Here is a 15,162-nt window from a genome sequence, read left to right on the forward strand (position 1 = left end):
AAATATAAATAATATTATTACTTATAAAACTATTATATATTTTTCAAAGTAACATAATATTTTATAAATATATAAAAAGAAAATATAAATATATTTTGTAAGTAATAATATAATAATATATGTATTATATATGAAAATTGGCATTAAGACTAACAGTACATTCAAATCACAGAATAACATAATCAAGTGATTCTATTCAGGGATTAAAATAATACTTCAATAAGGAGATCATTTAAAATATTGAAATAGCTAATAAATAAACTGATTATCTTCACAGATGCTGCTAAGCATTTATAAAGTTCATTATCCATTTCTCTAAAATTTTAAATAGAATATAAACAAGAAATTCCTGAATAGAAAAAAAATATCTACCTTGAAGAGATCGTACTATGATTCTTGGTTAAATACCAGAAATATTTATTTTAAAGTCAAGGAAAAGATGAAGATGCCTGTTTTACTATCATTTTTAATAACCTTTGGAAGTACTAAACAATATAATTAATTCATTATTCATTCTTTAAGTTAATGAATATTTATCTAAAGACTATTGTGTGACAGAATAAGAAGTATATATATAACAAAGGAAGAGGTAAAACAGCCATTATTTGTAGATGAGTTTATTGTTCACCTTCTGGGTTTCAAACTGTGACCTGTGGAGGGCAAGTGAGACTTGTGGAGGGGCTGTTCTTGGGGCTACCAGAGAGACGGGGAATTGACCAAGTAGGACAGTGAGCCCATCCCTCACTATGCCTCTCCACTCCACTCAAAACAGAGTTTTGGTCCATTTTCCTCCACTTTACATATTTAAGTAATCAAAATTTATTAGACATAAAAGATCCAACAAAGAACAATTTTAATTCATACAGTAAAGTTAATAATCAACTATAAACAGTAAGAGAATATACTAGGGAAATAATATTACTACTAAATATAACCAAAATTAGCAAACACCTAGGGAATACACTTATTTTGAAAATGTTTGGAACCTATTGAAAGAAAACTATAAAACTTTTATAAAAGACTTAACAGAAGACATTTTTAAAAAACGGAAATACCATATACTTGAAGGGGAAAATTCAGTACTGTGATTATATTAATTATTCCCCACACGAATATGTAAATTGAACACAAGCTCAATAAGAAGGGTAGAGGTGGATGGGTAGAAACTAAAAGCCCAGAAACGGATACAGCATTGCACTCTCATTTGTATATGATAAGACGAGTATTTCAGATCAGGTGAGAAAAGGATCAATGATTTCATGATTAGTGTTATAACTGGTTGGTCATATGAGGGAAGAAGTTATATTCCCACCTCACACATTACATCTAGGTAAATTACACCTAGATAAATTGCAAATACATTTGAGATTGACATGGAAAATACAAAAACCACCACCACCACCACCAAAAACACTTTCAAAATAATTGAGTGAATGAATAAATGAATTGATGAAAAATATCAAATGAGTAAAATAAAACTACTGAGACAATTCAAATATGAAATGCACTCTGTGTGTTCCCAGGGAGGACCCTGTTAGGAATGTCAGACTATAGTTTTCTTGATGTGCGCAATGCTTTTCTAGTTTGTCACTTATAACTAAACCCTGCTCAGTTCTACAACCTGTGTTGGCCTGTCATCTTTTCCAGGTGACTTCACCTCACCCTGGCAGAATGCCCTCTGGGTGGGAGGGGTCCTGCAAGCTGACTCAGTGCCACAGGGGCCACCCTGGTCACGGAAAATGGGCAGGCACTCTTCCCTGTTGGAGGTGAGGCAGCCTGCTCCTAACCCAACCACCTGCCACAGCTGTTTGCCCTTCAGGCTTCTCAAGCCTGATTCTGACAGTAGTTTAGTTTGTCCTAATACCCCAGGGAACCCGAGAAAACACTCACAAAAACCTGAAGGGAAAAGATTCAGCAAAATGAAACATTTAAACCTCTGTACATAGAAAACAAGGTTAACAAAGATAAAAGCCAAAGAACACAATTGGAAAAAGTTATTCCCAATATACATGACAACATGTTAATATTCTTAACACTTAAAGACTCTCACAAACCAACAAAAAAAAGAATATCCCAATTTAAGAAGTAGGATAAGTTTTTGATAAGGTTCAAAAGAGGCAAAACTTGGCCGGGTGCGGTGGCTCACTCCTGTAATCCTGACACTTTGGGAGGCCGAGGCAGGCAGATCATGAGGTCAAGAGATGGAGACCATCCTGGCCAACATGGTGAAACCCCGTCTCTACTAAAATTACAAAAATTAGCTGGATGTGGTGGCATGCACCTGTAGCCCCAGCTACTTGGGAGTCTGAGGCAGGAAAATTGGGTTCCTTGAACCCAGGAGGCAGAGGTTGCAGTGAGCCAAGATCGCACCATTGCCCTCCATCCAGCCTGACAACCGAGTGAAACTCTGTCTCAAAAAAAAAAAAAAAAACAGTCAAAACTGCACGCCAGGATAGTGCGACATTTCTCAACCCTTTTGTCATTATCACATCACCCCTATGAAATGTTTATATATAAAACCTATGAGCAGGTTATATACATATGTATGTCTATATCTATATATATCTAGATAGATAGATAAATAGCTAGACAGATAGATAGAATATCTGTTTATATAGTGGGTAGGTATATCTGCATAGAATAAGATATTACCCCTCCCACAAGAACCAATTTTTGCCCCTTTTGGGGCAACATTGCCTCTGTTGGGAATGCATAGGATAGCACTCACCTTTACAGGAAGGTGGATGAGAACCAGAAGGGGACACAGGAGGACTTCCCAGGGCTATTCATAATTGTTTCTTTATCCTGATGTAGTTACATGTGTGTGCGTTCACATTATGAAAATTTATAGAGCTCTATATTTGTGATTTGTTTCCTTTTCTGTGTGTATATTATAGTTCAATGAAAATTTAACATTAAAAAGTAGATCCTGTACACAAACAGGCATTTATGATATATATAAGATACCATTACATATATATAATGGTATCCTCATGTCTTAATCATTCTTTGATTATTAATGGGGCAGAATATTTTCCATAGACTCATTAGCCATATATGTATTATATATATGACTATTAATAATCAAAGAATGATTAAGACATTGAGATAGCCTTTTTCCCTAACTGATAAAAGTTAAAAAATAATAATACCCAGTAGTTTCAAAGGAGTGAAGAAAAGAGCACTCTCATATATCATTGATAAAGTAAATCAGAGAGCAATTTGAAAAGGTATCAAAAGCAGCCATTTAACTTTGTAACTCTGTTTTGAGAAATTTTGTCTTTAAAAACATGAATAAGTATTTAAACTTGAATAAAGTATTTAAATAAGTATGTTCAAGAATAATCATTGCAGTGAGACTAATAATGATAAAGTTAGGGAAACAAGTAGTTTCTAACATTCAGAAATTGATTAAATACATTTGGTGGATTTGTTTAGCATAATATTATTTAGTCATTTGAAATTATAATGAAGTTCTTTAGCACCATGGTCAAGAACAAAAGCTCTGGGATTAAGTTGCTTGAACTCAAATCCTAGTTTCTCCTGTCGATCTAAAGAAAGAAACTGAGGCGAAATTAATATAGAGAGTTCATTTGGCCCGAAGTTGAGGACAGCTTCCCAGGACACACTTACAAGTTGCCTGGGAAGTGCTTCCTCCCACCTTTGCCACCAAAAGGTTTTCAAAGGCAAAGAGCAACAAGGAGTGGGCTGACTCATGGGAATTGTCACTGATATACAGAAATAACATTGGTTAATAATTGACTATACATTGCTGAACTATAGGTTGTGAACTATAGGGTGTCCAGCATATTGTTCTTAATCATTAACGAATTTGTAAACCCCTCCTCCCAACCATTTATCTTCCTAACAAATTATCTGCTATCATTTCATTTAAATTATCAAGGCTCTTCCTGTGTTTCTTTCTCAAAGATTTGTAGCTAGGTCTAAGAAGTGTAGTTTTGTTAACCTGAGCTTTTGAAGAAGGGACCAGCCCAAATATGCAAAATGTCTAAAGTATATTTTAAATAAATATATTCTTTTGGCCTTTTAAGCTGCCTTAAGAATGAGCAGTTGCTAAGAAATTGCTACCAACTAGAGATCTTAACTTTCTTTTAAAAGAAATTTTACTTAACTTATTTTATGTAAATCAATGTAACAAACACGTTTTCAAGCAGTGGATTTGATTAAATTAGCAATAAACATCCCCACTCCAATTAGATAATGGACACAGCAAAACCTTTCTTCATGAATAGTGCCAATTCCTCTCAAACCAAATTATTATAGATTCTGATTAATGAGATTTTATTGCATTTCTCTCAAGCCTGTTAATTTTCTTTTAAGAGTATGTTTCGGGAGAATGGGACTCTCAGAGGAATTGTTTGGGCGGAGAAAAATGGAAGCGTACCTTGGTTTCTGAAAGCCTTTTGGCAATTTCCTGAGATCTAGTAGAGTTCTGACAATGTAATTGCCCTTCTCCTGACCGTGATAGAAATTACAGCACAGCTCAATTTCAACTAGCAGGCATATTTCTGCAAACGTAGAATTTAGTTCTATAGGTTCAACAAAGCCAAGCACAATTCAACGAGATACGACAGTAATTTTACAGAAGTATAATACTTGCCAGCAAGGTGATATCTGGGATGATCAAACAATGTTGAAATTCACAGAATTTCAGAATTTGTAGATCTGCCACCTTCCATCTTCCCACATAAATACCATAAGATGAGACACATAAAACCCCAGAGATTTTTAATGACTTGCCAATCAATGTTTCCACAGTCTATAGGTTGAGAAGACTAGACATCAGTTCTCTTGAGTCCCACTGGAGAGCCATTTGTGCTGCTCCATGCTGCTCATAGCAAAAACCAGAAACCATCAAGATCAGAGGTCACTAAACCAATCCAGCTGCCCCCTGTTTTTGTACAGTTTTAAATAATTGGAATAATAAAAATAAGAGTAAGACTTTGTGACACATGAATATTACATGAAGTTCAAATTTCAGTGTCCGTAAAGCTTTGTTGGATCACAGCCATACCCATTATTTTGTGTATTGTCTATGACTGTTTTCACTTTACAACAGCAGAGTTGAATAGTTGCAACAACAACCATATGGCCTGCAAAGCCCAAACCATTTATTCTCTAGATCTGTACCAAAAGTTTGCTGATCTAGACAAGTACTTGACATCACAATGATTTGGAGAAAATAAATCCTCTAGATTTAATAGCAGCGAGCCACATTTCCAAATCTCAATTCACATCAGCCAAATACCAAGATCCTTCCTTTAGACTAAAAAACTCTCATTATAGCCAAATATATTAAGAATACTGCTGGGCACGGTGGCTCATGCCTGTAATCCCAGCAATTTGGGAGGCCAAGGGGGGCGGATCACCTGAGGTCAGGAGTTCGAGACCAGCCTGACCAACATGGAGAAACCCCGTCTCTACTAAAAATACAAAATTAGCCTGGCATGGTGGCACATGCCTGTAATCCCAGCTACTAGGGAGGCCGAGGCAGTAAAATCACTTGAACCTGGGAGACGGAGGTTGCAGTGAGCCAAGATCGCACCATTGCACTCCAGCCTGGGCAACGAGAGCGAAACTCAGTCTCAAAAAGAAAAAGAAATAAAAGAATACAAACTTCACTGACATCAGCACCTGTGTATATCTTTTAAGGCCACTGATATCAACTTGAAGAAGATGAAGGACATCATCAATGTCTGCCCTAATTTCTCATATCCAGGCAATTATCTTTGGGAAGAGGAGCATTGAGGGTGGCAGAAGAACCATGTTACAGAAATGTAATACCAATCCATTTATTCTGTACTCTTCCTGATAATGCAAAAGAGTTAGATCTGGTAGTGCAATGGAAGTCATTTCTGATCATCTTGACACCTGCGTTTCTTCTCATAGACAGGACATAACCTAAATATGTGACCTGACTTTCCACCTAGTGTTAAGTAGCCCAGAGTTTAAAATACTTAAGTTGCAGGGTCCAGGAGTTCATCCAGACTTTCCCTATTTTTGATCTACCTATTTTATGTTTCTATTACCATCCTTCAGGGTAAAGATGTGTATATTCCTCTGAACTATTCACCAGCCTGGAGCCCCTGTATAATTTGAGTTTATGTTAGTGAGCCCAGAAGGAGTAGAATAAACTCTTCCAATGAAGAGCTAGAACTAAAAGACCACATAGGGGCCTATGTATTAATCTTCATCAAAGGCACAATATAGAGCCTCTCATCTTATCATATACTACTTCCAGATTTACTTCTCTGCTATTTAGTCAAAGTAAAATACAGAGGGAGTAATGAAATCACAGAACTGAGGTTCAGCAAGGTCCCTAGAATTTAGTCTGACTTACTTTTGTGAAAGTGCATACCAAAGTCCTGAATGTCTCAGTAATTTTCCCAAGGTAACATAGTTAATGAATGGAAAGGCCATGTGTATCACAAACTCAAGAGTGCAAGAATTACTCCAGTTCCTTTTTTTATTACCAAGTTAATATTGGCCCCAATTCCCAATCTGGATTTCTACTTTTAGTCCATACTGGGGCTCCCATTTTTCAAGATGGAGCAAAGCTTTTAGATTATTATACAGATCCCAACATCAGGGCTTTCTCCTGGTCCTTGGTCCCACAACCACACTGGTCAACACTGTTGACCCACTGTTTAACTAAATACAAGCCCTGTGGTCCAGAAACCTAGTGTCTCTGTCCGATGCTGGAGGCTGAGGAGTCTATGGTGAGGATAGAGACTCCAGTATCTAGCATCCAAGCCATGTTCATGCAACTTGCAACTGTCCCCAGGCAGCTACCATCAAGAGATATGAATGGATCTGTTGACTCCAGTCTTGATCAATCCTCTTTACCCTCTCTGCTTCACATACCTTGATTCCTCTCCTTTGAGTACTCCTAATGGAATCCTTTCCATTTGTGTAAGCTTTTATAAAGACTGGAAGGAAATAATTCCTGCTTTGGACCCTGTATCATGAACCTCTTTACAAGCAAAAACTAAACTCAACCTGGTTACTTATGAAACATGGGAGGGGGGGAATAAAAACTTTTTAAGGAGAACATGCATACATTAATATTTCAATAAATTGTCTATGATATTTATAACAACAAATCTTTATATATTTAAGAACATACAGATGCTTAGCACCCCTTGGGCTAGCAGCTGCCAAAATTTCCTGCTTTGGAAAAAGCCATGGAATTGTGATGAAGCATTTCATCTCTGGAGTCAGACATCCTAATTTCAATCTTGGCTCTAAACTTACTAACTGTGTGACCTTGGAACCTCCAAGGGGTCTTGAGGGTAAACTAAATTCTCAGGGTTTTTTTTTTTCCTCATCTATAAAATGAAGATAATAATAGTACCCACCTCAAAAAATTGGATGACAATTGAGATAAGGCTTAAAACATTTCAGTATATTAGCTTGGCACATTGTGAAGTAGATGGTCTGCATTTATCAGTTCTGTCTCCTTTAAGTAGCATCATGTTGGTACCTGTTTCCTCACTAGTAAAATAAGGATACAGTTGCTTACTTTATAGAATATGTGTAGGTGTGAGGATTAGAGAGGATATAGAGTATGGGGATTAAATTAAGCAATCATGATACATTGGTGAACACTCATTACACATTATTTATAAAAATCAATAAAAATTTTTTAAAAAGATAATGGAGACCAGGGGATGAGAGAGAAGTTATTATTCTGTCTGCTTAGAAAATCTTCTCTCATCAGAATTATTTTATCTGAAGGACCATCATAATTATATACCTGTGCCCCACTTAAGGTTTTTATTTACATCTGATCTAATATTTGCTAATGCTTCAACCTGCCAAAAGGCAGGTTGATTTGTGGTTTGTTTAAAATGAAGGCCTGAGTAAGTGGGCAGTTGAAAGTTATTTCCGCCATTTTTCCAGACTTCACCATGATGGAGGGTCTCAGCCCAGCAGCAGTGGCCTATGCTCAGTGTAACTGTATGACCTAGACACATTTCAGATACTACATCTGGCTTCTTCCAGACTATCTCGTAATGGCCAGAAAAACAAAGTCACTCGAGAAGCAATATTGTTGCATAACCTCCATTAGACTGGACGGAAGTGGATCAAAGAGGGCAGCAGAGTACCCCAAATGCTTCCGAAGGATGAACTCCAAGGTGGAATTCTTTAAGCAAAATGTGAATGCTGGCTTTAATGCAAGAATTACCAGTTCAAGCAAAGTGCCACAGATGTGAACTCATAGCTCTGACTCACAGTGTGAATGGCAAGATGGGACAGCTGGCAGGTCCCCATAACAAACAGCCTGCTCTTAGACCAGGTCTAAGGAACAGTTTATGAACAGGACATTCTGGACCAAAAGTGGCTACAGTCACAATTTGGAAAATAGTCTTCATGTGGGCTACAAAAGAAGAATTGGTAGTTGTGAAACAGGCTGGTTAATAACACCCACACTCTTTGCTATTAACCAACGTCAATATGTAGGCCAGTAATATCTGCCTAAAGAGTACGAGCCAATCAGTATCAACAAAAATTCAGTAGACATGCATATAGTCCATAGATAGAATATTGGTACTGTATCTTGAATCTAATTTTTTATTTGACTGATGGCAGCAAATGTGGCACTTGGTACATGAAAATACTACTTAGAGAGCTGACAAGAGGATACTTCCAGTTTGTGTTTCTTATTTTATTTATAAGGCAAATTTTGAGTATAACACTGGATAAATGAACCACCAGGACAAAAATAAGATTCATTATATGCATAACACAGCAATTTGGAGATCCATTGTCAATAGTCAATTTATGGCTGTTATTGACTTTCAGAGACTAAAATGTCACAGAGAAACAGAAAAAAAAAGCTATTGTGGGTTTATTTATACCTTCAGCTAGCATTGTAACTATGCTTTCTTAGGAGTTAAAAAATGCCAATATTTGTATACCAAAGACAAAATGTTGTACTTGATTTCCAGAATTTACCTAAGTACTTGGACCACCAACTGCAAGTTGACACCTTTACTCAATCAGGGTATAGCCTGAATGAATGTTTGTAGAAAGCAAAGCTTCTAGTGACTACTTTATTTCCCCAAGCTCTTCCTACATTTTTATTTTTTGAATATGAAGAGTAGGAAGAGTAAACCAGCCCTTGATTAAAAGGAAGATTTTCATTATTCCTTTAAAACCCACTTCACGCCAGACCAGTCCAATCTGATTTTCAAAGGCATGGCTTCCTGAAGTAGGAGTGGTGAAAGATCCTCAGCCATCCTGGGAATCTTTCAGGTTCATTAATAAAGTCTGAGCTATGAACACTAAACAGAGAAACTCCATGGTAATGGAGTTTAGGGATTATTGTTTTCTATATAAATGAAGGTCAGCCCCTAGATGCAAACCTCTCTTAACTTGTAACTCAGCTGTGAGACATCTGGTCATAGAAATTGGTCTTGCATCTGACAGCTAAAAATCACTTTGCTAACCACGTGCCCACTGGAAATCCTGAAAAAGGACTGTGTCTGGGGACCTCAGACCTCAGATGGACACTGGCACTTCCTTTTCCTCTCTCTTCCCTTGTTTTCTTTTCCTGTTTTTTTCTTTCTTTCTTTCTTTCTTTTTTTTTTTTTTTTTAATGAGATCTTGCTTTGTCACCCAGGCTGGTGTGCAGTGGTGTGATCATAGCTCACTTCAGCCTCAGCCTCCTAAGCTCAATCCTCTCACCTCAGCCTCCCAAATAGCTGGAGTGGTGCATACCACCACCCCCAGCTACTTTGCTTTTTATTTATTTTTTAGAGATGGGGTTCTCACCGTATTGGCCAGGCTGGTCTCAGACTCCTGACTTCAAGTAACCCTCCTGCCTCAGCCTCCCAAAGTGCTGGGATTATAAGCATGAACTACTCTGTGCCTAGCCTCCTCCCTGTCTTTAAGCCAGGTCTAATGGAAAGGATCTTGTAGTGAGCAATTTCTCAGAATGGTCTTAGACACACCCACTTCTCATGAGTTGACTGGCTGTTTGCATGACAACACATCCCACATTAACCTAACAACTTTTAGTGATGCAACTGTTGTAGATTAAGCTCCTGAGATAGCAGGTTTTGGAAAGATTAAGGGTGGAGAAAGACAAATGGAGATGCATCATGAACTTCTACTCATGCACTTCTGGGTGACTGGACCAGTTGTCACCTGACCCTCTGGGCAGGAAAGGGGAAATATATCAAGTTGGCAAAGTTTGGGCACCTTGTGTCTTTACTAGAAGACTTCTCTGGGAATGAGTGTCTTCAGGCTGGTATTCACTGTCTAGTCACCTTATTGCCTTGGCATTGCATGGCCTTTTGATCTTCTTCCCTGTGCCATCTCCTACTCTAAGCTCAGCCCTGTCTTCATTATTCATCAAAAGACCCCATATAAGTCTACAACTACCTACTATGTGTCAGCACTGTGCTAGACACTGTGGTTGCTAAGACAAACATCTATGACACCATCATAGAATGTCTGATACTATGGCCATCTATGATAGTATTCTCAGTATCTATGGAAGTCATGGGGTCTCACACACAGTATCTGCACCCCAAGGACTCTTTCTGTACTAGAGAAGATTGCCCTGGGAACATTCTCAGTTCAACTTAATAAGTGCTGCAATCATCATATAATAAATGTTATTCAATCTCAGAAGAGAAGAATGACCAGTTTTCCCTGGGGAAGCTGAGAAAGGCTTCAGAGAAAAGATGAAGGGCAAAAAGATGATTTTATGTGGAGGAAATAGCACGTGCAACATTGGGAAAGCCTAAAATGGCATTTATCTGAATCCTTCTGCAAACTTCCAGGAAAGGTAGCCAGAGGCCACACAGCTGGTAATGGAAGAGCTAAAGCCAGAACCTAGTCTCCTCATACCCAGGCTGTTGACCTTTTCACTATCTATTCTTGGAACCATTCCCATTGGGAAGAAGCCTCTTTTAGGTAAATGCAAATCTGGCAAATGATATGCCCATGTTTTATTCCTAAATACCAGTTTCTCTTTCTGTTCCATAATATATCTTTGATGATACAAATTTTGAAATTACAATGTAAACTTTAAACATTGCACCAAATCTTGAGTCAGATTGACTATTAGAACACTTGTTTTCAAGAAATGGGGAAGGATTCCCTATTTAATAAATGGTGCTGGGAAAATTGGCTAGCCATAAGTAGAAAGCTGAAACTGGATCCTTTCCTTACTCCTTATACAAAAATTAATTCAAGATGGATTAGAGGCTTAAATGTTAGACCTAATACCATAAAAACCCTAGAAGAAAACCTAGGGAATACCATTCAGGACATAGGCATGGGCAAGGAGTTCATGTCTAAAACACCAAAAGCAACAGCAACAAAAGCCAAAATTGACAAATGGGATCTAATTAAACTAAAGAGCTTCTGCACAGCAAAAGAAACTACCATCAGAGTCAACAGGCAACCTACAGAATGGGAGAAAATTTTTGCAATCTACTCATCTGACAAAGGGCTAATATCCAGAACCTACAAAGAACTCACACAAATTTACAATAATAAAAAAACAAACAACCCCATCAAAACGTGGGCAAAGGATATGAACAGACATTTCTCAAAAGAAGACATTCATACAGCCAACAGACACATGAAAAAATGCTCATCATCACTGGCCATCAGAGAAATGCAAATCAAAACCACAATGAGATACCATCTCACACCAGTTAGAATGGCAATCATTAAAAAGTCAGGAAACAACAGGTGCTGGAGAGGATGTGGAGAAATAGGAACACTTTTACACTGTTGGTGGGATTGTAAACTAGTTCAACCATTGTGGAAGACAGTGTGGCCCTAAACATGCTAACAATACTCCTGTAACTTAAATCTGAGCAACAGCTCCTATGTTCTATGTATGTAAATTACAGCATCTCTCCACTTGTACATTTTTACGTTCTGTCAGTTATATCATTTAGAAAGCATTGCTCAATAAAAACAGGAGGCAAGACGCATGTGTAATACTAAATTTTCTAATGGCCATAATTAATAAGGAAAAAAACAGGTAAAATCAATTTAATTATACATTTTCTTTAACACAGTATATGCAGACTACTGCCATTTAAATGTGTAATCACTATAAAAAATATTGGGCTGGGTGCAGTGGCTCACACCTGTAATCCCAGCACTTTGGGAGGCCAAGGTGGGTGGATTGCCTGAGCTCAGGAGTTCGAGACCAGCCTGGGCAACACGGTGAAACCCCATCTCTACTAAAATACAAAAAATTAGCTGGGCATGGGGGCATGCACCTGTAGTCCCAGCTACTCGGGAGGCTGAGGCAGGAGAATTGATTGAACCCGGGAGGTCGAGGCTGCAGTGAGTCGAGATCACACCACTGCACTCCAGCCTGGGCTACAGAGCGAGACTTTATCTCAAAAAAAAAAGTACTATTTTACATTCTTTTTGTCATCGTACTACGGCTTCAGAAAATGACACATATTTTACACTTACAGCACATCTTAATAAAGACATTAAATTTCCAATAATTAATATGAAATGTAATGCTATCAAAAAATAAATTTGCAGTTGGTGAAATGCACTTTACTATGCTTTAGCTTTACAGTTTATGTTACTTAAAATTAAATAAAATTTGAAATTCAATTTCTCAATTGCACTAACCACATGTAGCTGATGGCTACCATATTGGACTGTGCAGACCTAGGAGTTCAAGTGATAGCAAACAGAAAATATGAGGATCGAGCATCAACATTTGCTGTAGCAAAGCATGAGGGGATTATGTTTAAGGAGGGATCAAAGGGCAAACATATAAGCGATTGTAAAGAGGTAAAAACTAAACTTTGGAGTTAAACTAGATTATCTCTGTTGCTTTTTGTTGGTAACCTCTTAACTCTCAGTTTTCTTATCTATGAAGTAAAAATACCTGCATTATTGGCTTCTAAGATTAAATGAGAGAACCTAAATAGTGGGCTTAACACAGTATCTAGTACATTCCAAAGGTTCAATAAATTATAAGGTTCAATAAATTATTGGTATCTATGGAAGTCATTGAATCTGTTTTGCATTTAGGTGTGGGGAAACTCTGATGGAGTTATAATTTAATTAATTACTTGTGAGATGTAGAGTAAAAAGAGAGATTGTGGGTGTTTTTTGTAAATTTTATTTCACTTATGGCACGGTGAAAAGTGCACCAGTCGTAAGTATACAGCTCAATGGATCTTCACAAAACAAACATACCTACGTAACAAATGCAGAAACAGAATATTCAGAGAATCTAAAAAGCGTCTTCATGCTCCTAACAAAAGTAACTACTATCCTGACTTCTAGCACTGTAGATTTGTTTTGCCTGTTTGCAAACTTTATGTAAACGAAATCATACAGCCTGTACCTTTTTAGATGTTTGACTTTCACTCAACAACAGATTTGTGAGATTTATCCATAATGTTGTGTGGAGCAGTAGTTCGTTCTTTCTCATTGCTGTATTGAATTCCACTATACAAATACCCCACATTGTATTTTTCCATTCTACAATAGTTGAATATTTGGGCTATTTCTAGATTCAGGCAATGGCAAATCTTCCTGCTACAAGCACTCTTGTATAGGTCTTTTGGTGATGTGTATGTACTGGAATTTGAGTTTTCAATCTTGGCCTTGTTGAAAAAAGAAGGCTCACTCCTCATGTAATTTTATGTGCAGGCACCTTGGATAAGCACAAGGAGCTGGAGGACGTTGTGGCTAAGTTCCTGAATGTGGAAGCAGCTATGGTCTTTGGGATGGGATTCGCAACTAACTCAATGAATATCCCGGCATTAGTTGGAAAGGTGAGAAGTTTGTTAACATAATTGTCTTCTACTGTATTACTCCTAAGAATTGTAACTCTGAGCAGGTCCTTGTTAGAAGTATGGCTGAGATGGGCACGGTGGCTCACATCTGTAATCCCAGCACTTTGGGAGGCCAAGGCGGGTAAATCACAAGGTCAAGAGATCGAGACCATCCTGGCCAACATGGTGAAACCCTGTCTCTACTAAAAATACAAAAATTAGCTGGGAGTGGTGGCACGCACCTGTAGTCCCAGCTACTCAGGAGGCTGAGGCAGGAGAATTGCTTGAACCCAGGAAGTAGAGGTTGCAATGAGCCGAGATCAGGCCACTGCATTCCAGCCTGATAATGGAGTGAATCTCCATCTCAAAAAAAAAAAAAAAAAGAAGCATGTGTGAGAAGGTTCTTTTCTTAGGAGAAACTGATTGGAAATCAGTATTTTTGAATAAGTATGCCAGCTTAGTCCAGCAAATCTTATCATGATATTGCTGATTATATAATTGCAACCCTAGACATGGGTCAGAATTCATCTTCAAAGACAGTTTAACAAAGCAATCATAATTTTGGGCTCCTGAGTTCCCATTTGCAACTTCTCATAGCTAATATTTATTAAGCATTTACTTGGACAAAATATTTTTCCTATGTTACTCATTTATTTTTTCATTCAATAAACCAATTCTTGAGAATCTACTGTGTCCTCATATGAGGGAAGATACAAGACATACAAAAATGAACAAGACCTATGTCTTTTAAATTATGTACTTTAGAGTCTAACGGGGGAAACAATATACTGAACAAAGTAGGACAAATACCAGAGAAAAGGCATGCCCATATTTGAGGAAGGACAAAGAGCTGCCCAAAACCCTTCCTGAGAAAGTCTGTAATGTCTGTGCAAAAATGTTGAGAGGAGAACAGAATTTTAACAGATAAATAAGTTGTATTTAGGACATGAAGAGGGAACAGCATGTGTAAAATACATAGGTTTGGAGGAACTAGAATATAGAATGGTAGTCAAAGAAAAGATCGGAGATGAAAGCAGGTGCCAAATGGCAATGAGCCATATAGTGACAATCATGCCAGCATTTGAAATTGTTCCTCAGAAACAAAAATGGGAAGTTGGCTGGTTCATTGCAAGTAAGTACATTAATCAAATTTATGCCTTTGAAAATGTGTCTCATCGCAACTACATGCAAAGTATGGTCTTAGACTGGATTTTGCAATGAACAACATCAAAGGAATGATGATGTCTATTACAAGCTTTAAGACATCATTAGAAAAATTGGAGAAATTTAAATTTGAACTATCAAATGATAGTGTTGTAAAAGCATTGAACTTCTTTTTTTTTTTTTTTTTTTTTTT

At 37.5% G+C, this 15,162-nt stretch overlaps 1 protein-coding gene across 3 annotated transcripts in view; it reads left to right on the forward strand.

The window, feature by feature from the left end:
* SPTLC3 (serine palmitoyltransferase long chain base subunit 3) overlaps nucleotides 1-15,162 on the forward strand; it is a 176,120-nt gene that overhangs the window by 77,979 nt on the left and 82,979 nt on the right. For all 3 annotated transcript variants that reach the window (XM_017869248.1, XM_017869257.1, XM_017869265.1), the window contains one exon: nucleotides 13,681-13,805. In XM_017869248.1, the coding sequence (XP_017724737.1) occupies nucleotides 13,681-13,805 (125 nt within the window). The remainder of the gene's footprint in view (nucleotides 1-13,680; nucleotides 13,806-15,162) is intronic.

This window comes from Rhinopithecus bieti, unplaced genomic scaffold, assembly GCF_001698545.2.
Source record: "Rhinopithecus bieti isolate Rb0 unplaced genomic scaffold, ASM169854v2 scaffold_8, whole genome shotgun sequence".
Taxonomy (NCBI): domain Eukaryota; kingdom Metazoa; phylum Chordata; class Mammalia; order Primates; family Cercopithecidae; genus Rhinopithecus; species Rhinopithecus bieti.